The following is a 20,656-nucleotide window of genomic DNA, read 5'->3' as shown; positions in this document are numbered from 1 at the left end:
AATAGGAATAAAATATACTTACTTTTTTAAAAGGTAAAGTATTGTTACAAACTTACAATGTTCATGATATAGTTACATGTACACATTAGTTTACTGTAATTTCTTCATATTGACATTGATTGATAAATAAATAAATGTGTGTCTGTATACATATATATGTATAGATATATCAATATATATATGTATATGTATATATATATATATCACACAATACATTTCTTCAAGTTGATGTAAAAATGATGTGCATGTATTTAGTGTCATCTAGCAAAATATACATATAACTTAAATAAAAAATTTTTAAAAAGATTTCGTGTCTTTTATTAAATGTACTGTTCAATATTTAAACCCATGTATTACGGATCTAAAAAACAAAATATATAATATATAATACACAAGTTCATTGTTTATGTCATTAATAGCACTAACTCTTTCCATATGTTTATAAATAAAACAATAGCAAAATACTTAAAAAATCAATATTTGTTAATGCAAGAAAAGCAACTTTATTGGAGCTAGTTTATAAGAAGCTGCATGGGTATTAAGGAAAATAAAGCAGTTTTTGTAAAGCATATAAATAAGCCATTATATGTAAGCAAGCCAAGCGATTATTATTTTGTTTTAAATAATTTAAATCACTTAAATTTACCTAAATAATAACTTTTTAGATATTGTTCTGCATGAACTATCTCCTCACATGGTTGAGATACTTCTTTAAATAAAATATTAAGAACGTTTTTTACTGCATCAATATCGTAAATATTCTTAAGCAATCTTTGTTTAAAGGGTTTTAATTCTTCTACAAGTTGCTTATTTTTGGTAATCGAACCAATGTGATTACGAAGTATCTCGGTATATACGGGCCAATTAAATACACATGCAGGACATTGACAATCAAAAAAATAATCTTGCATTATTTTTTCTTTCCTTTCTAAACGTGGCATATATGCATATTCAGGGCCATAACTTGTAAAAACTTGATCTCCTGATAAAATTGGATGTAACGCACGAGTAATCATAGTCAGTCCTTCAAAATGTCTAAACGTATTTGGACTACATGAATGATTGTACAAACTGTGTGTTACATATAACCCTGACCCAGATTTTATTCCTGGCTCTTGTTGTACCTAACAAAAGTAAAACAAAAAGTGAAATGACAAGAAAGTATCACATACATTTTACATATTTATAAAACTTACTGAAAAACAATTAGAAGACATAATAACACAAGCTCGAAACATAATACTACCACAAAATCTTAAATCAGAAAATTCACTTATATCTTCCAAATAATCTATTTCATATTTTTTGCCAAAGAAATTAGTTTGTGTAGCTAGAAGAATAGTAGCAAGAGCTGAAATACATGCAAATGCACTGATACCGATCAATGGTCTAGTAATCATATTTGTTGCAAGACTTAAAGCAGATCGAGCACTAAAATTATAGAATACACCCTCATCTGTAAAACCTGCTGTTCTGCTATCTAAAGATAAACAATTACATTTAAGTATGTTATGCTAATTGTGTAATATATCAAATATTAAAAATATAAAAATACCAGGATTGGATTCAGCAATTTTCATATCTTCTTGTAATTCCTTTATCTTGGAACCATTTTCTGTTACTACAATTAAGAGTCTAATAATTTTAGTAAGCATTCTTATCTTGTCTTTATCAACATTCAATAAATTTTTTAATAGTACCAAAATTGGACATTCTGTCATATGAGCCATATCCCAAGCTATCTTCTTACATTCTTCTGAACAATATTGTGCAATTGGACAATTTGAGCATGGTATTAAATTATAACATCTTGAAAGACATTGATGACAATGTGTATAAAACCTATAATATTAAAATCATTTAAAAATTAATTTAATTATTAAATAATTTAAAAATTAATTTTATTAAAATGTCACTATACCTTTCCTCATAGATGACGTGTGCATACGGATTTTCGATGGTAATTATATCTCCTGGATTAAAATTTTTTGTAGCTACAAAATGACGTCCAAATTCTTTAGAAAAACCAATTTTGATACCATCGCTGGCAGCAGGGCACTCTTTATTTGGACCATAAGCGAGAAATAAAGAACCTTCTTTCTCTAAATATCTTGGCTTTTGTGTTGTACATTTGATTGGTAAATGATTGATATTAAAAAATCGTTTTTCATGATATTGATTATCAGGCAATAAATTTTTTTCTTTATTCTTGTCATTAGCATGTATAATATCATTAGTATCTGTTTTTGTAATATCTTCTTTTGTATCTTGATTTAAACAAATTTGATCTATAATTTTTTCAACGTTAGTGCATTTATCCTCGGATATTTGTAAAATTTTCTTAAGTTCATCGATCGCTTTGGCTCCTCTTTCCTTAAGTCTTTTTCTTTTATTATCTGGATATCCACATAATAAAGCAGCATCAATATCTATCAAACATTCTTTGTACATTTCTTTTCTGAACAAAGCTGCAGATCTATTTGCATGTGCATATGCCATTAACTCTTTATTGTTAGCATATGCTAAACTTTTAGTATAACTCTCTATAGCATCAATGTCATCACCCACAACAAAATGTTGATTTCCTAAATTAAAAAAAAGAAATTTTTACTCGTATAAAATAAAAGTATAGTAAGAAAGTTTTTATTTACCTTCTTCTCTATATCTAATTGCATCATCTGCATTTTTTCTTTCAACATTTAATGGTGGTAATTGAGATTTTACCATATTTTGTAAAATATGTCCAATAAGAGCTTCACATTCCTTTTGTAAGCCATATCCCACATGTGATACATTCTTTTGTTTAAGATTCAATATTAACTCTTTTGCTAGATCCATATTATAATCATAAGATGTTATAAAAGTAACAACAATTTACTTTGAAATAAAATTAGATATAATTTCTACAAAGCTGTAAACAATATTGGAATTACAATCAGTAAAAAATATATAAAATCATACATTTAAAGAATAAATTAATAAAATTATATATTAATATTCACATTACTATTTAATTTTTTTATTTATATTAACATCACTTTTTTATTCAACAAATTTCTATACTTGTAATAAATATGTACTTTATTAGAAGTTGCTTACTCAAAAAATTACTGGCTATTGCATTGGCCAAAGTAGTACATGTACTAAGATTAAGACTATGAGGTGAGACTAAAATTACCTCTAGGAAAATGAAAGAGGGAACTAAAGACTGTTAACTACACAATCAAAGCAACTACACTCTTAGTGTAATTTAATCTATTAGAAATTTATTATGTCAATACTACACTACATATTTTGTTTGTATAATTAAAAATATAATTTTGCATTTTTAAATAGTACCATATATGATCTACAAGTAATAAAAAACAAACGTAAAAATATTATATTATTATATTTTTGTGATATTGTACACATTTAAGTGCTGAAAATAGGAAGAAATCATTTCTAGTATTCAAGCCATTTAAAATTTGCTTGAAATATAATAGATACAAATATATAAAGATTCAATATTTTTATTAATTTATTAAAACAAAACAAAAATAAATGATTAATATAATGTAAATTTATTTTATTCTTGAAAAATAAATTTATAGAGATATTAGAAGTACTTATGGAAAATTTTATGTAGGAAATAGAAGATCTAATACTTATATTGTAACATGAATGTGAATATACTAAGTACAAATAACTTGGCTATAATCCAAAATTTGTAGCAGTATTTAGCACACAATCATTTTTTATCTTTTATATTCTCCTGTGTTATTTTTTATTAACATGTTATATATTTAAAGATAACTGATTAATACTTAAATAATAAAAAAATAATCAATGTTGAAAATGATTTTCTTTCAACTTATTTTTTCCCAATGGGATTAAATTTCTTAAACCAAAATAAAAACTAATATAATTATACTAAAAAATATATATATATGTATATATATGTAATAAGGAAAAATACATATTAAAGATATACTCATGTATTATTTTTTTTCATGTATTGAATGACAATAACTTTGGAAATCAGCAGTCAATTGTTATAGCCAGAATAGAAATAGTTTTATATGTCAAATTGTTGATACAAACTTTTTCTTTATTAGAAACTATTTTAAATAATTCAGTCTTCTTCCCTTTCTAAGTTTATATGATTGCCAAACTTTGCATATAACTGAGTTTTCAATTCACTCATCAATGATTTTAGTTCATCGCATTTACTTTCTAAACTTGCTATCTCTGCTTTCTTTTTTTCTTTAGCATTTTCTAAACAGTTCTGAAATCATAAATACATTTAACATATAGTGTTAAAATACATATTTTAGAATTACAATTCCATTTCCATTTATGGATTATAAACACCTGTGTTTTTTCAATATCTTGATAAACAAAAACTTCTCCAATATAATATGGTATCTTAACATCATCATCTGCAAGAGTCAACTCATCACAAGCATCTTCTAAATTTTTCAATTCATTCTGTGAATATAAAAAAGTGATTCAGTTTCGTCAATGTTACATAAAATTAAACGACGTATGACCAAATAAGGCTATGAATTAGCAAAACGATATAAAAATAGATTATCTTTTCTAATCACTTGTTTAAGTTTAAGTTCTTCTTTATAATCTTCCAATTTAGCATTTTGTCTTGCAAATCTGTTGATTTTCTGTTGATCGTCGTAAGTAATATGAACATCGGAATCCTGTAAACGTTAAGAATAAATTAACCTTTCTAATATTGTAATAAGACACCTGTAGCGATTCACTTACTGGTTGAAATCCACCTTGTTCTGTTTTTCCTCCGGCCATAATTATTTATTTATTAATTAATAAATTTTTACTTATAAATTACGTATATGTTTATAAAACGTACTTTACACAAATTAACATTAATCGGAAACCGAATATTCTACTTCCTCACATCCATAACATTTTGTAATTCATGCGCATGCGATCGAAAACGTCATACTAATACGCATGCGCATAAAATCCGCTCTGAATTATTAACTTTTATGAAATAATAATAGTTAATAAATATTAATATGCGTTAATAAACAATCTGTATGATATATATATACATATATATATATATATATATATATATTGAATAAATTAGTGATTGTATCCATTGAAATTAATTTAGATAAAAAAAAAAAATTGATTTTTAAAGATTCGTATTTTCAGAATATGAAAAGCCAATTATTTATTACAAAAATACATTATTGACAAAATTACATAATTTTTCAGTCATTAAGATGAAGATCTTTAGCTACCATATGTGCAGTAACATACATCATTTTATTTTTATTTTTTAAATATGTATCCACTGCAGTCTGACGCATTTCCTCCCATTTGTAAAGGTCACGAAATATCGGGCGAACAAATTTCAATCGTCCTTGTTCTGTTGCAAAATCTAAAGCATCTGATACTTTCGATGCCCAACGACTTTTTATACATAAGCGTAACCATAAAAATCTAGATATACGGAAATATTAATAAAAAATGTAGATATGTTATTACGCATGAAATTTTATACTTAATTTACCTTATTTCAGCATTTTTTATAGAATTAAAATCATATGTATCTTGCATAGTTTCAAGTTTTTTTAATGACAAAATAGTGGACGATGCACGTAACTCAGCTAAAAATGTTATCTTTTGAATTGCAGTTAAATTTTGTATATCATTTTTGTCAAAAGGTGATGTAGTAGTTTCTTCCCATGAAATCCATTTTTGTGCTAATTCAGTGCAGGCAATAGCTAAACTTTTATCATAATTTGGAATTACTGGTGGCATGCCAGGTGTATTAAACCATGCATTCCAATCCACTGAATCTAATAGCTGAAATAAAAATTTCGTGTGTTTAAAATTTTTTTATTTTTAGTGCCATAATATTATTACCTCAATCTTATTTGGAAAATACTTGTATAGATATTCCTTCCAGTTATTAGTAATTATACTTTTATATTCATATGTATTTAAATATGACTTTAAGAAAGGTTCAAATACATCTGAACCACCCAATAATTGTTCTAAATAAAATAAAAGTGTATGACCTTTTTCATAAGGTACAACTGAAAATGAATCATCAGGATTGATCCCTATTAAGTTTGGAACTAAATTTGTTATCTGATTTGATTTTCCAAGTGTTTCAATCTGTAAAAAAATCTCTATAATAAATGCTACTCATATCTTATATATAATGTTTTCTGAGTAAACATATAGAATAATATGTCAATATTTTTTTTACTGACACATTCTTCCAAAGATTTAAGTCCATTTAATGCACTAAATTGGCGGTACTTTTCACCAAACATCCTTCCATTTATTTTTCTCTCAACAAACATTGTGAAACCTTCATTCAACCAAAAATGTTCAAAATTTGCATTTGTTACTAAGTTCCCAGTCCAGCTATGTGCAATTTCATGAGCTACTACATTAGCTAGAGAACGATCTCCAGCAAGAAGAGTTGGTGTGACAAATGTTAGACATGGATTTTCCATTCCTCCAAATGGAAAGCTTGGTGGGAGCACTAATAAGTCATATACACCTATTGAAGATAATATTATATAAAAATAATTAATTACTAAAAATATACATTTTTTATAAAATAATATCATACCCCACACATAGGGTCCACATATTTGTTCAGCAATTTGTAACATAGTCTCAGTTTCTGCAAATTCATATGCACTACGATCTATATACTCTTGCTCAGCCCAGACAGTACTTCTAGGACCAATCTTTTTAGATGCTAATACACCTACTGCAATAGCTATTAAGTATGATGGTATTGGAATAGGTTGGTGAAATCTATATATTTTTGTTGTTTCAGAATTTGTAACATCATCTAATAAAGCAGACATTAATACTGTCATCTCTTGTGGTGCTGATATCTAAATAATTTACTGCATTTGTTAAATAGATTCATATTTTTTTGTTATACTACATTAAATATTTGTTTACCTTAGCAGAATAAGTGAATTTAACAGATGGTGTATCTTGACAAGGTAGCACAGATCTAGCATGTATAGCCTTCACAACATTATTCAATATGATTAATTCATGTATAATAAAAATAATTTTTTTTCTCTAATAATTAAAATATAAATAAAATATTTACCTCACATTGAGAAAATAAATAAGGATATTTTCCTCCAGCTGTTTGTTCAGGTGTCAACCATTGTAAACCAGTTGCATCTGATGATGTCTCATAGTTAATTTCAAATTTGTATCTGAAGATAAAATTTTTTAATTATTAATAAAACTATAAACAAATAATTCAATTATTACCTTGTATCATTTTCATTAGATGCATCTATAGGTGTTGGTAATTCTATAATAAACTTAGAGCCATATCCAATATCATTTTCTATTTTATAGTTTAGAGTGGATCCATTATCAACATTTATAACTGATAATATGATAAGATCACGATTATCTAAAATCTAAATATTTAATATAACATAGTTAATATTATATGTGTGTGTTTGTGTGTATATATATACATACATGTATATATATATATATATACGTTGTGTGACATAAAAGATGGAAAAATAATAGAAAGGTGTAATTCGATTGATTTCTTACCACTGTATTTGTAGCACCTTTTTTTTCTATGTCTAGAATTGCTTTACCTGACAAAACTTTTCTATTAAAATCAACATTTAACTCTAGATGAACATGAGTTACAACTGCCAGATCTGTAAATATTTATTTAAAATAATTGCTAATAAAAACGTTATAAATGTATATATATCGGTTTTTATATTTTATACAATTTTGATAATGATATGCATTAAACATATAATATGCATCGAACATATTTATTATAATATACTATATAATTAATGATAAGACGCGAATATGAAATACCTGGCCTAGAAAATGAATTTGGATCATTCTCGCTTAAAGCCATTTTATATATGTATATTAAATTATAAAGAAATATTTAAATAGATTTCTAAAAAATCACAATGACGATGTTACAACAAGTCAGGGATTCTATTAAATGACATGCGCAGTGTAACAGAGATAAATTACTGAGATTTTGTTTATCATCAAAGATAAAGTACATTCATTTTTATCGGAAATATTGGTGAACTATCGAAATTATTTTATATAGGGTTTACATAGTAATATTCTTCGAAAGGTACCATTTATGTATATATCTTTATATATATCATTATATATATATATATTTCTTATTATATATACATTTCTTTTTACGAGGGAGAACTGCCTTAAGGTTATAGTTTTTTACATTTCATAAAAATTACAAATATTACTTATTAATATTTATCACTTATATCTACACTATCTTTTTTTTATATTCCTCGTATGTTACAAATTAATAAAAAATTTATTGCAATTATTACCAATTATTAATAAAAAAATTCCCTATAGTTAACATTCGTTTAAACTTTTTTATTTACCGACGAAAGTATTTGTCGATTCTAGAAACTCTGAACTTCGTGATTGTTTAGTTTACAAATGATGATAATTAAGTGTGCAGATTTGTCAAACTAATATTACATATAATTATTTGAGGAAAGAAGACGAAGATATCGAAATATAGAACTTTATCGTTTTACGTTTATTGAGACATTATGACACCGATGAGTGATAGTAGTTCATTACCTAAAACAAAAAAGCCATCAGGTAAAAATTGTAATTTTGTATTAATGTTGTAAAAAAATTATGTTACATCAATATTGATGAAAAATATTTGTTTTATTATAGCATAATTTGATATGTGTGTACTATTTTTAACAGATAGCGCATTCAAACAGCAACGTTTACCTGCTTGGCAACCTATTCTTACTGCTGGAACTGTGTTACCTACATTTTTTGTAATAGGAGTTGCATTTATACCAGTTGGAATTGGATTATTATACTTTTCTGATAAAGTTAAAGAACAAACAATAGATTATACCTATTGTAATTCTAACAGTACTAGTGGTAAAAGATGTATGGATATAATTGCACAAAATCGAACAGAGCCTTGTTATTGTAAAATAAATTTTACATTACCTACGGACTTTGATGGAGAAGTTTATATGTATTATGGCTTAACAAACTTTTATCAGAACCATCGTCGATATGTAAAATCTAGAGATGATAATCAATTATTAGGAATATTATCTGATGAAGTATCTGGTGATTGTAAACCATTTGCGTATGAAGTTAATGACAGTAATATCACAAAAGCAATAGTTCCATGTGGAGCTATAGCCAATTCTCTCTTTAGTGATGAATTAACATTATATTCGAACAGAAATGGACGAGATGTACCATTATTGAAAACTGGCATAGCATGGCCTTCAGATAAAAATATTAAATTTAAAAATCCAGAAGGTGATTTAAGAGTAGTATTTTCTTCAGAAAGATTTGCCAAACCAAAAAATTGGGAGAAACATATCTATGATTTAGACCCATATAATGCAAGTAATAATGGATTTCAAAATGAAGATCTCATTGTATGGATGAGAACTGCTGCTTTACCAACGTTTAGAAAATTATACCGTAGGGTTGATCATTCTGTAAAAGGTTTTACTGAAGGCTTACTTGCAGGAAATTATACACTTAATGTTAAATATTGTATGAAAATTTTTCTTTATAAAAGAAACATATTTTTATTTCATATACATACTTATATACATGTTTTATTTTAGCATATTCAGTGTCTTCTTTTGATGGTACCAAAAGAATGATTCTAAGTACAACATCACTTTTGGGTGGAAAAAATCCGTTTCTTGGTATTGCATACATAGTGGTTGGATGTATTTGCTTAGTACTTGGAATAGCTTTATCAATCATACATATAAAATATTCCAAGAGGTAAGAATTATTGTAATATAAATCAATTTGAAATCTGCTTTTATTTGTCATAAAATCAAAATTATGTAAATAAATAAATATTAAGGAATCAATTTTTCCAATATGAAAGTAATAGTAGTATTCTATTGAAGAGTAAACGTTTTTAGAATATAAAAAAAATATACAATTGTGATTGACAATGAATTATTATATAATGTTATACAGCAAACTAATGTAAAGATGACAACAAGAAAATATGTTTAAGGCACCATAATTGTTCTTGTAAGTGTTTGTAAAGTTGTGTTATGTTTGTCCAGTGTAATTCGATCAATCAGAGTGTGCATTTTATGTCTTTTCTTTTTATAAAAATGTCTTATTGAATGTATTGTACTGTCTTTATAATTTGGAATGTCTTATAAAACAAAGCTATTTTTTTATGTACCAGATTTAGTAGCATGCAATTTAGTAGATAATAAAAATGCATGTGATTGTTGAATGTTATTTAATATTTCAGTTTATTATTATTTATGTATACATTTCATTTCAAACATTCATATTATATTTAAATATAGTTGTAGCATATTTATATTAGTAGAAGCATGTCAATCATTTCTAAAATGTGATCATATCATTATTTGTATTTATTGCAAAGTTTTTTAAGAACTTAGGTAAAGTATTATAACATGTTGATAAAAACATATAATCTTTATTATTTAGAAATTAGAACAAAGATTAAAATTAATTTTTATTTTTTATTGTATATGTATAAAATATCAGATATTATATTACTTTAAGCATATTTTTTTTTATAATTAATTCTAATATGGTTTTTTATTTTTTTTATGTGTATTGTATGCATTTGTTGTAATTATATCTTAGACTAATTTTTTTATGTAAGTGTATAAATAATACAAATGTTTATTGTAGAATTCTTTTTTTTAGCGTAACTGAGATGATTGATGTGAATCCAACTACAGAAAATCACTAAGAATAACTGGATTTAAAAAAAATATTTATTGACTTGTGTTGGGCTAACTACCTCTATAATGAGATATAAACATATAATTTTGTCATATTTGATCCTGCAGTAAAAAGAAGCATTACAGTTTTGAAATAGTAGAAAAAATTGATTTTTGTAAAAGTTAAGATATAAATTACTTTATATTAGTAACAACGAAAAGGTGTATTTAATGAAAACACATTTTTGTGTACATCAAATATTATCACTAATATTACGTGAAATAGTTACTTTGTATTATATGTTATGAATTTTAGAGATTTATATAGAGAGTGTTTTATACCAAATGCTATATCAGAATTAGTTTCTTCTTAGTATTCTTATTTATTGATGTAATATTTTATTTTTATGTTCTTCATATTTAAGTAATACATATTTGTATTATTATATTGCGAGTAAATAATACTAAGCTAACTATTTGAGAGATGTTCTATATATACATACACGTATATATATTCACACACACACACACATACATATTTAACTCTAAGTCAAGTAACAGATTTTATCCAAAGAACATAGATTTTAGAAGTAAATTCTTTTCTTCCTGATTTAGCTCTTATTCTAATCAATAATAATCTTAAAAATTTATAATGTGGCAATAATGCAATTTTTCTATACCTACATATTATCTTCATGAATAATTAGTAGCATAACTTATTATTTATAAGCATTTTCAACTTGTACAATTTCCAATATTAAGAAAAATAGTATGTGCCTTATCTATAGAAAAAACTATTAAATTTAGCGTCTTATTTATGTTTTTGAAACAAAGATGCGATTACTATTCTAAATAAACGAATCTTTAATATTAATTAAAAATATATCTTTACTATCATTATAATAAACTCACAAGTTCATGCTTTAATGTACTTATGCAGATATAAAAATATAAGCATTAATAAATATATTAAATGTAAGCATCACAATTTTTTTATATATAAATCCTAAATATTCTTTTAGGATATTCAAATATTGGCGCCATTGTCGTAATCTTAGGTTATGTTCTCAATCGTAGTCAATAATCAGCTGTCTCGAATGTAACAAATTTTTCCCTTTGTAAAGTAAAATCTTTTAAAAGGTTTTTTGTTTTTATTTAAATAATAGGAAAAGAAAGTCACGTATTTTAGCGTAATTTTGTCAAGGTTAAGCAATGTAAAATATTTTTAATTATATTATTTTATATAGTAACATACGTTTTATATATTTATATTAAAATTATACAATAATATATTTTTATTTAACAGATGAACATAATTGCGCGAATTGGTATTCGTATGTGGCGTGGAAAATATCCTAGCTATAGTACATTACCCCCAGAAGTTGTTGTATTCACTGATAAAGATATGATTATTTGTTGGCATCCAGATCAAGGGTTTCCTTATGAATGCTCAAAGCCTATATTAGAAGAACAAGTTCTAACATCAAATACAGTACTTAAAATCGGTGAAAAAGATATTCAAGATGTCTTCAGAAAAAATAAAGAAGAAGATGTCATTGCAGAATTAGCCAAATTAACCTTTACTACCAAGCATAAATGGTATCCTCGAAGCAGAGATAAAAAAGCTAAAAAAACTGAACCTGATAGACCATACTTGTAAAATATAAAAAGTAGATCTCCCTTTGTTGTGTGTATATTTTTTAATTTACTTTAATAAAGGTATATACTATTATCTTCATATAAATTTTTTTATTGTGATTATTGCACATTATTTTTTATAAGTTAAATATATTAAAACTGTAAAAAATATATACATACATATAAGTTAACAATACAATTTTCATTTACATTCACTTTTATGCAGTCTTTGAGTTACTTGATAATATAATCTTATAAGTGGACAGATTATTTACAATTGTTATAATTTCTTTATATACATCTAAAAAAATAATTCTTTAAAATTTTTTACATTTTTATAAATGTTCAGGAAAGAGTTGTCTTTCACCTTCGTGCAATAAAATTTGTAATGCTTTATGTAACAAATATCTTCCAAATCTACATTTATCTCTCGAATTCCATGTAGCTATAATACCATAATATTCACCATTTTTACAATTTGATAAATGCTCAATACCTAATGCATCTATCATTACTGCTTCTCGCGTATATGCTTCTACTGGAATTGTGTTTTGGAATACATGTAAACATATAACACCATAGCCATCATTCCATATATCTAATATATGTTTAATTTTTTTGTTCAATACATTTTTTTCTTTTGAAACCCATATGTTAAAAGCGTCATAAAGATGAGAATAAGGTCTTGATCGTTTACCTTTTCCAATGTAAAATATAGAAGAAAGAAAAGTCGTCCAAATCTCTGATTCGGTGAGTTGTGAAACACGATGCGGTAAATCTTCAGTTATGCGTGGATCCAATAAAAGATAATTAAAAGAAGTTTTAGATGTTCCTTCACGCCATCTACGAGATGGATCTGGTGAAATGAATTCCTTAAATACATCATTTTCAATTGTCCCATATAAATTCAAATCATTTATCCAATCTCCAAATGCTAACCATGGTTTCATTTGATTTACATTTGATACATTTTTTAAAGAAGACAAAGTTGTACACATTTGTTTATTCTGTATATTAACAAGACGTTTTAAATATAAATGTCTTGTGGTAGTAGTAATTGGTCCAGGCATATCACCTAATTCAGTTAGCTTTTGTCTAAGAATATGATCATCAATTAAAAGCAATTCAGGTGGAAAATTAGATGATAGTCTTGAGAAATCTAAAAAAAGATATTAAATAGCAACTTTCCAAAAACATGCATCTTAAGAATCATCTTAAGAACTTCTAATAAATACTGTAAACATACTTGTTTTATTCTTGCTAAAACTAAACTCGTTTTCTTTGTTATCTTCTTGAATGCTGAAATTATAGTCATAAACATTATAATGAAAATATAAGGCATAAAAAATTATTATGTTTACTTACCTGGCAGGAGTGATACACTTTCGTCGTTCTAGTAAAATGACTCCTTTTTCTGGATCTTCATACTTATATTCTTCCTGCACACTTATGTATGAAATAGAAGATCTAAAAATGTAATTATATTGTTATATATCATTGATTAATTTTTTTTTTAGTTATCATATTTACATAAATCATGTTTAACTATTATTCTATTAATATAATTTCTATTAAAATTTTTTTGTAAACTTTGACATTATTTATTATAATTACAAGACACTGACCCTGACATTGAAATATTTTGTTCTGATACATTATATTCATCTAATTTTCTATTCTGTAAATCATTTATTTCTGTATTATTTGATAAAACTTGTTTTTTAGTATCTTCTGTTGTTGTCATATATTTTTCAATTTTAGAAACACAGTGATATGTTTTCATCTTTTTCAATTTCGTGAATGTAACTGATGATTGTACATGATTACATATTTCATATGGATCATTCTTATTTACATGTTGATTATTATTGTTAATGATGTTTGTGCTTTCTAAATTTATTAAAGATTGTGAAGTATTTAAAGATATTGTTAAATCCTCAGAATCGTTTAAAATAACAGAAGTATCATCATAAGATAAAATATTTATGTTTTCATCATATTTGCCTTCATGTAATTTCACAGCTAATCGTTTATCCATATATTTTTCATTATTTATCTGTTTAGGAAAATATGAATCGTCTGGTGATAACGATAATATAGAAGTATCACTTGAAATAAGATTAAATGTCTTGTCTGAATATTCTGATCTAGAATTCTTTTCTATAACTCCATTTCTCCTATATGGATAATAATATTTTTTCATATCTGTACAAGAAGTCTGAATATGCCTTTGCTTTCTTCTTGGTGTAGATTGAATCATTTCTTTTCTTTGCTCATTGTATTCACAAGAAATCGGTGATTTATAATGTTTTTTCGGATATGGTGTAAAAGTAGATTTCATGTATTTGTTTTTAGGATTATTTGATGCAAAATAGCTTTCGATGTTCGAAGTTTTTACTGTATTTTGTCTTTTTCTTGTGTTTATTGGAGTATAAAAATTTGGTGAAGTACTTATGATTGAATTGTCTAAAATCTTTGACGAAACAAAAGGTAATTTATGAAAATCTGTCTTGCATTTCTTTGTAGATTTAGATTTAGGAGACTCAATCAGTGGTTCATTAAAATCATCTGGTAATAAATCTTTTTGCTTGAATTTTGATGTGACATACTTTTTTTTTGGTTTTATAGAATTAAGTTTAGAACTTATTTTTTGACTTGAAGATAATAATGGTAAAATACAACTTTTAGGTGAACTTCTTGTAGGCATACTTTGCTTTTCATGTTTTACATGATCTAAGAATGTTTCATTAATAGTTGCATCACTTGTAAGTGATGTAGAAAGAGAATTAATAATTTCACTAATGAGAACTTTCTCCTTTTTAACATTTTCATTAATGCGAAGTTTTTCAAACTTGAAATCTAATTCATCTTTCTTTAAATCTTGTTTTGATACAAAAGATGATATGGTGGAAGTCATATAGGAGTCACCTATACCGCTAGATATGTGATCATTAGAATATTTCAAAATCATTTTACTCGAGTCATTATAATTTACATTTAACGAAGTATTTTTTGGTATGATATATTCAGCTATGGTATTACCATTGTTTAAGACAATTTTATCTATAACATAAAATAATAAAGTTAATAATAAAATTTTTTAATTTTTTCAATAAGCAAAAACTGTACGCAAAAATTATGTGTAACAATATATCCTTGCTTACCTAATGATATTTTGTATTTTGGTTTTTCATCTTCACCTATATTATAACCACAATATTTTCCAAGAAGTGTAATAACTTTATAATACTTTCCATCAAATGCATAATGAAATGGACTTCGACCTTCGTCATCTAACTGTAAAGGATCACCACCATTTGATAATAGTAACTCTAAAATACGTATTCTACCCCAGGCAGCGGCAACATGAACAGGTGTTAATCCATCACCAGATCTATAGAATTAAATATGAAAATTCCAAACTTATTTTATTTAAACTATGTTATATAAATTGATCGATTCTTACTTAACATTAGGATTTCCACCATGTCGTAAAAATAATTTCGTTACTTCTTCTGCAAATATTTCTGAATCATTGCCAATCACTAAATGAAAGGGAGTAATACCATGTGTGGGAATTAAAACATTGGGATCTGCCTCTTTATTCAATATAAGAGTTGTCACTTGTCTGTAATAAATTAAATACATAAATATTAAATGGAAAAATAATTGTATTTATTTATGTTAATTATAAATTTGTACATGAAATATTTATATTTAAAATATTGTACTTCACTTTATATTTGTATCTTCCAGACCGTCGCAAAGTGAAGAAGCCAAAAATAGGTCCCCTTTATTTTTTGGTGTAGTTAACATTTTTATTTTAAATATATTTGCTTAAAAAATGATATATAATAATATAAATAATAACTTTTAAACTTCAACTGGTCAAACAAAGTATGTGATTGGTGCATACATTATAATCGACCAACTTCAAGTATTGTAAGTCTTATAGACCTGTTGAAAGCGCCTCTAGTGTTTATTATTTCATTCAAAATTATCAGTCAAATTATCGACAGCAAGTAACAAATATTCAACAAACATGAGAATTAAGAACAATATTGTGAAAAACTTTTTTTATTGTGAAAATTATTGTCAATAATAGTACAATCAATGATCTGATGATCTAAATTTTTTTATTTCTTTAATTATACTCATATATAAATAAATATATGATAAAATAAAAGTAATTTCGTGCAATTTGAACTATTTGACAGATTTTTGAAAATATAAAAAAGGCAGTGACACAAATATTTAAATAAAGGAATATAAGATGAACTTCATTGATGAAGTAGAGAAGTTTACACATAAATGTTGGAAAAGTATTTTTATGGAAGTACACGAAGCTGTTGTTTTTATAGATTCTGCAGCAACAGAATGTCTTCACTGGCATACAGGTGATCAAGGATATCTTGTACTAACAACTGCAGGAGCACTTTCTGTACATGAATTAGCTACCTATAATTTACGTGTATGTATATATTTATGTAAAACAATGCAAATAAGATTAACATAAATATATTTGTTGAAATATTTTTATGTAGAATGTAAAGGATATAAATGATGGAAAAGCTGTGATTATATGCACTTCTGCTTATGCAGATTTCTATGAATATATTATTAAAATGATAATGGAACAAAATACATTTAAAAGTTATACAATTATCACTACTGTACACTATAGAACAATGAATTACGATAATAGTATATCAAATAAAGAAATAAAGAATTATACAAAAATGAAAGAGGATTTACAAAGTTCCATAAATTATAAAAATCCTATGCAGGTAATTTGTTTGAGTTATTTATATTCATAAATTCATCATAAGTATAAGTTACTTCTGAACTTTATAAAAATATATTAATTACATGTTATTTTATAGAATGTTTCTATAGATATCATTTATGTCCCTATTTTCATAAGTCTTCTAACCAGAAGTTTATTTACTACTCCACCATTTGCAAATTTAATGCCACCAATTCATATACCTGAACCTAATAAAATTAAAGAAACAGAATTGTATATAAATCATTTTGTAAGTTCTTTGGAAAGCTTGTTTCATCACTTAGATATTACAGAAGACATATATTCAATTGGTAAATGTAGTGATTATATAGCAGAAACATTAAAAAATTTACCTGCAGCAATCAAACGTAGATCTGTGAGTATATAATTTATCAAATATAAAAGATTATAATTCTATGTTTATATGTGTGAGTTATTAAATTTTATATTAGAAACTAAATGGAGCATCTGGGTCCAGAATATCTTTAATTTTAATTGATAGAACATTAGATTTATGTGCAGCTACTAGTCATGATACAAGTTCAGTTCTGTCAAGGATGTTATGTATTTTACCACATTTGCCTAACCACACTAATGACATTGCAGTAAATATGAACCCAATAGTTTGTGGATCTATGGTAAATATATGAATATTTGCTGATTGTGTTATTATATCACATATTAATGATATTATCATTTAAGATAGATGCACCATTTATTGAAATACCAGGATGCTTAGCAACTACTGATAAAAGTTTGATTGACATCTTGATCTCAAAGAAACAGCAAGCTGTCCTTGTAACTGCAAATCATTTACTTCAAAATATTTTAACATCAAAAGGAAGTCCTAAATCTAAAATAACTACAAGAGTTTCTGTCCATAGTTTAGAAAAGCAAATGTACAAATTTCAAGATAAGAATGAGATATATTCTACATTAGAATCCAGCAAACAATTACAAGTGATGTAATTTTTAATATTAATAGGCTTCAGAATATATTTACAAACATAATAAATAATTTTTATTACGAATTTTCAGATAATTTGGGCAATTGTGCAATCACTGAAATCAGATAAAAATACTCAGATAGAGTTGCTTCTTAGTATTGAAAAATTGGTATCACAAAATGTAGCAGTTAGTAGAGATTCTTCAAGTGTATTAACACAAGTAATTATTAACTTATCTTTAAGGAGATTAATTCAAAAAATTATTAGAACATATAAAAAATAAAATGAAATCCATTTTAGCTAAGCAACATCATAAAAACACGACAAGATAGAAAATTAGATACTGAAAATCTTCTTGCTCTGTTAATATATGTTTATGCCCTTGCTGGTACAGAAATACATTTTTCACCTGCTCAAGAACAACTTTTAGAAGAATCCCTTTCTATGGCTGTGTATGAAGACATAAAAGTTTTTAATGAAAGTACAGATATTACAAATGGAATTTACCAACAAATTTTATTGTTATTAGGTTTATATCAATAACAAATTTTCGTTAAAATAATAATAAGTATATCCTAGTTTTAAGATAATTTAAAAAATATCGTTTAATTTAGGAGTCACAGATGATGAATCTGCAAAAGAGATTTCAATAAAGACAGCAAAACATTTTATCACCATGCTGCATGATATAGCAAAAAAACGAGAGGGATTGCGCAATTATGTGTAATTTCATTAAAATTACATTATTTCTTAATTATGATAAAACATTCCACTGGATAAATTAAATTCTGTTATATTACAGATCTTTGGTATCTGATCCTCACCCTAGTGAAATGGTTCAATATATTGGTATATTAGAACAATTGGTTAAAGATATAATAAATCCAAAAAGACCTAAAATTCATGATCTACATGCAAAATCAATGCATTCCAGTATTAGCTTCAAGTAAGTATGCATAATATATTTCATCTATGATAAAATAATATTTAAACTATTATGTTACAGTCTTTTTTCAAAAAGCAAGATAGAACATCATCCTGCAAATAACCCATGGATATTAATATATGTTGTTGGAGGTATTACACCAGAAGAAAGTAGGAAAGTTCAAGAAATAATATCCACATATAAAACAAATTGTTCCATAACACTTGCAGGATCTAGACTATTAAATCCATCAGACATAGTAAATGAAATCCTTTTAATGGGAATAAAAAATTGAATTTATAAATATAAATATCTGATTAATCTCTTTCTGTTATCCATTTAATAATACCAGTATCAATCATGAAGCTAATAATTCTTGTTCCTTTTTTTGACTTTATTAAACATAAATGTTTCTCTGAATCAGTATTTTTAAATAAGTGAATAATATAATTTAATTCTTTTGGGATATTTGTAGTAATAAATTTCATGGATTCAATATCATTTGTAGTCACTGTACTTGGCCTTGTATAAATTGTTATAACATTGTACTGAGATGTGGTTGCTTGAACAAGTTTTATTAAATTTATCACATAGGAATCTATAGACTTAATATTACTATTTTCTCTAGTTTGCCAATAATATGCTGATATACTATCAATTGCCAAAATTACAATCTTGTTATTGCGAAATAATATACTTTCTAACGTTTGCAATGTTAGTAAAAATTGATCATTTCCATAACAATTAATTATAATTAAATTATCGAGCACGTCATTAACAATTTTACTTATCGTTTCATTGTTCACTCTCTTTATACCAACGGATTTATATACATCGGTTATAATCGTCGACATTACTTTAATTAATTTTGATATTTGAAAATGACAATCAGTATTTATTAATACCGCTGAAGCTGCTAATCCTTTAACACGAATACCGTTGTACGTATCAGGAAGTATGCACTTAGCAAGAATGTTTGCTAAAAGAAGTGATTTTCCACTGGATGCATTTCCAGTTATTTCTATAATGTCCGTATTTTTTAATCCGTTAAAAAAGAGAGTATCGTCAAAGTCTGAAACGCATAAATTTTTTCTTAACCGTGTAATTAATTGCAATCCACTTTCGAGATTTGATTGCATCGTAATTATATATCGATTTTTAAATTTATTGTCTTAGGCACTAATTAATCACGATGATACTTTATATTCAAATTCCCTTTTATTATTTCTTTTCTCTCATAAGATATCTATGATACATGAAGCTATATTTATATGAAGGTACGGCCTTTCCCGTTTCCTGAAGAATTAAAATGTTTGTACCAATTAGCGAACGCATTCTATACCACACTATTGATGATTGGTGCTTACCAGTACTAATCATCGACCAAATTATAAGATAACTGATCGCGCCAACTGGTGGATTCGATCTAGGATATGGATTCTTTCCTTCGGTACGACAAGCGTTGTACACTACCCTAACTTTCGATATACTCGGAGACTATACATACTATTATAGACCCGGCACGACGAACTGCATTTCACGCAACAACTTAGCCGCCATTTTTCCTCCTTTCGACAACCGATGTTTT

General features: G+C 25.9%; 8 protein-coding genes across 13 annotated transcripts; 3 read left to right on the top strand and 5 right to left on the bottom strand.

Annotated features, from left to right (window-relative positions):
• Positions 1-225: 225 nt before the first annotated feature.
• LOC127069329 (SET and MYND domain-containing protein 4-like) lies at positions 226-3,812 on the bottom strand. Of its 3 annotated transcripts, none has more exons than XM_051006414.1 (6): positions 2,652-3,812; positions 1,922-2,585; positions 1,556-1,842; positions 1,197-1,480; positions 647-1,124; positions 226-361 (listed from the first exon to the last, which is right to left on the bottom strand). In XM_051006414.1, exons 1-6 carry the CDS (start codon positions 2,836-2,838, stop codon positions 354-356), a joined length of 1,908 nt encoding a protein of 635 aa, XP_050862371.1. In that variant the 5' UTR covers positions 2,839-3,812; the 3' UTR covers positions 226-353. The 3 variants fall into 3 exon arrangements, with proteins under 3 accessions (XP_050862371.1, XP_050862284.1, XP_050862192.1); XM_051006327.1 differs by having other exon boundaries at positions 226-1,124; positions 2,652-2,911; positions 3,003-3,812; XM_051006235.1 differs by having other exon boundaries at positions 226-1,124.
• Positions 3,813-3,961: 149 nt separating this feature from the next.
• On the bottom strand, positions 3,962-4,935 carry LOC127071181 (prefoldin subunit 4). Its single transcript, XM_051010182.1, has 4 exons — positions 4,762-4,935; positions 4,590-4,694; positions 4,354-4,470; positions 3,962-4,267 (listed from the first exon to the last, which is right to left on the bottom strand). The coding sequence occupies exons 1-4, from the start codon at positions 4,798-4,800 to the stop codon at positions 4,115-4,117; spliced, it is 414 nt and encodes a 137-aa protein (XP_050866139.1). The 5' UTR covers positions 4,801-4,935; the 3' UTR covers positions 3,962-4,114.
• A 233-nt stretch (positions 4,936-5,168) lies between these two features.
• On the bottom strand, positions 5,169-8,050 carry LOC127069453 (leukotriene A-4 hydrolase). Its single transcript, XM_051006547.1, has 10 exons — positions 7,870-8,050; positions 7,585-7,697; positions 7,285-7,439; positions 7,115-7,226; positions 6,958-7,026; positions 6,614-6,887; positions 6,246-6,541; positions 5,893-6,147; positions 5,537-5,832; positions 5,169-5,466 (listed from the first exon to the last, which is right to left on the bottom strand). The coding sequence occupies exons 1-10, from the start codon at positions 7,910-7,912 to the stop codon at positions 5,235-5,237; spliced, it is 1,845 nt and encodes a 614-aa protein (XP_050862504.1). The 5' UTR covers positions 7,913-8,050; the 3' UTR covers positions 5,169-5,234.
• LOC127070227 (cell cycle control protein 50A) lies at positions 8,022-11,751 on the top strand. Of its 2 annotated transcripts, none has more exons than XM_051007976.1 (5): positions 8,022-8,146; positions 8,455-8,655; positions 8,770-9,594; positions 9,669-9,834; positions 10,756-11,751. In XM_051007976.1, the coding sequence occupies exons 2-5, from the start codon at positions 8,604-8,606 to the stop codon at positions 10,799-10,801; spliced, it is 1,089 nt and encodes a 362-aa protein (XP_050863933.1). In that variant the 5' UTR covers positions 8,022-8,146; positions 8,455-8,603; the 3' UTR covers positions 10,802-11,751. The 2 variants fall into 2 exon arrangements, with proteins under 2 accessions (XP_050863933.1, XP_050864005.1); XM_051008048.1 differs by lacking the exon at positions 8,022-8,146 and adding an exon at positions 10,039-10,095.
• A 68-nt stretch (positions 11,752-11,819) lies between these two features.
• On the top strand, positions 11,820-12,516 carry LOC127071226 (39S ribosomal protein L42, mitochondrial). Of its 2 annotated transcripts, none has more exons than XM_051010392.1 (2): positions 11,820-11,976; positions 12,079-12,516. In XM_051010392.1, the coding sequence occupies exon 2, from the start codon at positions 12,079-12,081 to the stop codon at positions 12,430-12,432; it is 354 nt and encodes a 117-aa protein (XP_050866349.1). In that variant the 5' UTR covers positions 11,820-11,976; the 3' UTR covers positions 12,433-12,516. The 2 variants fall into 2 exon arrangements, with proteins under 2 accessions (XP_050866349.1, XP_050866261.1); XM_051010304.1 differs by having other exon boundaries at positions 11,829-11,986.
• A 72-nt stretch (positions 12,517-12,588) lies between these two features.
• On the bottom strand, positions 12,589-16,382 carry LOC127068511 (uncharacterized). Its single transcript, XM_051004821.1, has 7 exons — positions 16,147-16,382; positions 15,877-16,038; positions 15,575-15,804; positions 14,036-15,473; positions 13,776-13,877; positions 13,657-13,709; positions 12,589-13,569 (listed from the first exon to the last, which is right to left on the bottom strand). Exons 1-7 carry the CDS (start codon positions 16,224-16,226, stop codon positions 12,746-12,748), a joined length of 2,889 nt encoding a protein of 962 aa, XP_050860778.1. The 5' UTR covers positions 16,227-16,382; the 3' UTR covers positions 12,589-12,745.
• Positions 16,383-16,448: 66 nt separating this feature from the next.
• Positions 16,449-19,442, top strand: LOC127068820 (sec1 family domain-containing protein 2-like). Of its 2 annotated transcripts, XM_051005232.1 has the most exons (11): positions 16,451-16,701; positions 16,772-16,881; positions 16,955-17,197; positions 17,294-17,572; positions 17,649-17,834; positions 17,899-18,156; positions 18,235-18,363; positions 18,444-18,672; positions 18,758-18,866; positions 18,946-19,089; positions 19,150-19,442. In XM_051005232.1, the coding sequence occupies exons 3-11, from the start codon at positions 17,036-17,038 to the stop codon at positions 19,361-19,363; spliced, it is 1,710 nt and encodes a 569-aa protein (XP_050861189.1). In that variant the 5' UTR covers positions 16,451-16,701; positions 16,772-16,881; positions 16,955-17,035; the 3' UTR covers positions 19,364-19,442. The 2 variants fall into 2 exon arrangements, with proteins under 2 accessions (XP_050861097.1, XP_050861189.1); XM_051005140.1 differs by having other exon boundaries at positions 16,449-16,881.
• On the bottom strand, positions 19,386-20,591 carry LOC127070562 (uncharacterized). The gene is made up of 2 exons (XM_051008725.1): positions 20,436-20,591; positions 19,386-20,364 (listed from the first exon to the last, which is right to left on the bottom strand). The coding sequence occupies exon 2, from the start codon at positions 20,205-20,207 to the stop codon at positions 19,386-19,388; it is 822 nt and encodes a 273-aa protein (XP_050864682.1). The 5' UTR covers positions 20,208-20,364; positions 20,436-20,591.
• Between the last annotated feature and the right edge of the window lie 65 nt (positions 20,592-20,656).

Source organism: Vespula vulgaris, chromosome 1 (assembly GCF_905475345.1).
Source record: "Vespula vulgaris chromosome 1, iyVesVulg1.1, whole genome shotgun sequence".
In the NCBI taxonomy this organism is placed as follows: Eukaryota; Metazoa; Arthropoda; class Insecta; order Hymenoptera; family Vespidae; genus Vespula; species Vespula vulgaris.
This window is presented reverse-complemented; position numbering and strand designations above follow the sequence as displayed.

Coding starts and splice junctions, on each gene's coding strand:
- LOC127071226 (XM_051010392.1), top strand. CDS start 12,079: ATGAACATAATTGCGCGAATTGGTATTCGTATGTGGCGTGGAAAATAT.
- LOC127069329 (XM_051006235.1), bottom strand. CDS start 2,838: ATGGATCTAGCAAAAGAGTTAATATTGAATCTTAAACAAAAGAATGTA. Junction 2,586..2,651: donor AATTAGATATAGAGAAGAAG/GTAAATAAAAAC, acceptor TTTTTAATTTAG/GAAATCAACATTTTGTTGTG. Junction 1,843..1,921: donor CACGTCATCTATGAGGAAAG/GTATAGTGACAT, acceptor TTAATATTATAG/GTTTTATACACATTGTCATC.
- LOC127070562 (XM_051008725.1), bottom strand. CDS start 20,207: ATGCAATCAAATCTCGAAAGTGGATTGCAATTAATTACACGGTTAAGA.
- LOC127068820 (XM_051005140.1), top strand. CDS start 16,684: ATGAACTTCATTGATGAAGTAGAGAAGTTTACACATAAATGTTGGAAA. Junction 17,573..17,648: donor CAGCAATCAAACGTAGATCT/GTGAGTATATAA, acceptor ATTTTATATTAG/AAACTAAATGGAGCATCTGG. Junction 18,157..18,234: donor AATCCAGCAAACAATTACAA/GTGATGTAATTT, acceptor ACGAATTTTCAG/ATAATTTGGGCAATTGTGCA.
- LOC127070227 (XM_051007976.1), top strand. CDS start 8,604: ATGACACCGATGAGTGATAGTAGTTCATTACCTAAAACAAAAAAGCCA. Junction 9,595..9,668: donor TACACTTAATGTTAAATATT/GTATGAAAATTT, acceptor GTTTTATTTTAG/CATATTCAGTGTCTTCTTTT. Junction 9,835..10,755: donor CATATAAAATATTCCAAGAG/GTAAGAATTATT, acceptor TCTTTTTTTTAG/CGTAACTGAGATGATTGATG.
- LOC127071181 (XM_051010182.1), bottom strand. CDS start 4,800: ATGGCCGGAGGAAAAACAGAACAAGGTGGATTTCAACCA. Junction 4,695..4,761: donor AACAAGGTGGATTTCAACCA/GTAAGTGAATCG, acceptor TAACGTTTACAG/GATTCCGATGTTCATATTAC. Junction 4,268..4,353: donor AAGATATTGAAAAAACACAG/GTGTTTATAATC, acceptor TTATGATTTCAG/AACTGTTTAGAAAATGCTAA.
- LOC127069453 (XM_051006547.1), bottom strand. CDS start 7,912: ATGGCTTTAAGCGAGAATGATCCAAATTCATTTTCTAGGCCAG. Junction 7,440..7,584: donor AAGGTGCTACAAATACAGTG/GTAAGAAATCAA, acceptor TTAAATATTTAG/ATTTTAGATAATCGTGATCT. Junction 7,027..7,114: donor ATTTATTTTCTCAATGTGAG/GTAAATATTTTA, acceptor AATGTTGTGAAG/GCTATACATGCTAGATCTGT.
- LOC127068511 (XM_051004821.1), bottom strand. CDS start 16,226: ATGTTAACTACACCAAAAAATAAAGGGGACCTATTTTTGGCTTCTTCA. Junction 16,039..16,146: donor CTGGAAGATACAAATATAAA/GTGAAGTACAAT, acceptor AATTTATTACAG/ACAAGTGACAACTCTTATAT. Junction 15,474..15,574: donor AAAATACAAAATATCATTAG/GTAAGCAAGGAT, acceptor TTTATGTTATAG/ATAAAATTGTCTTAAACAAT.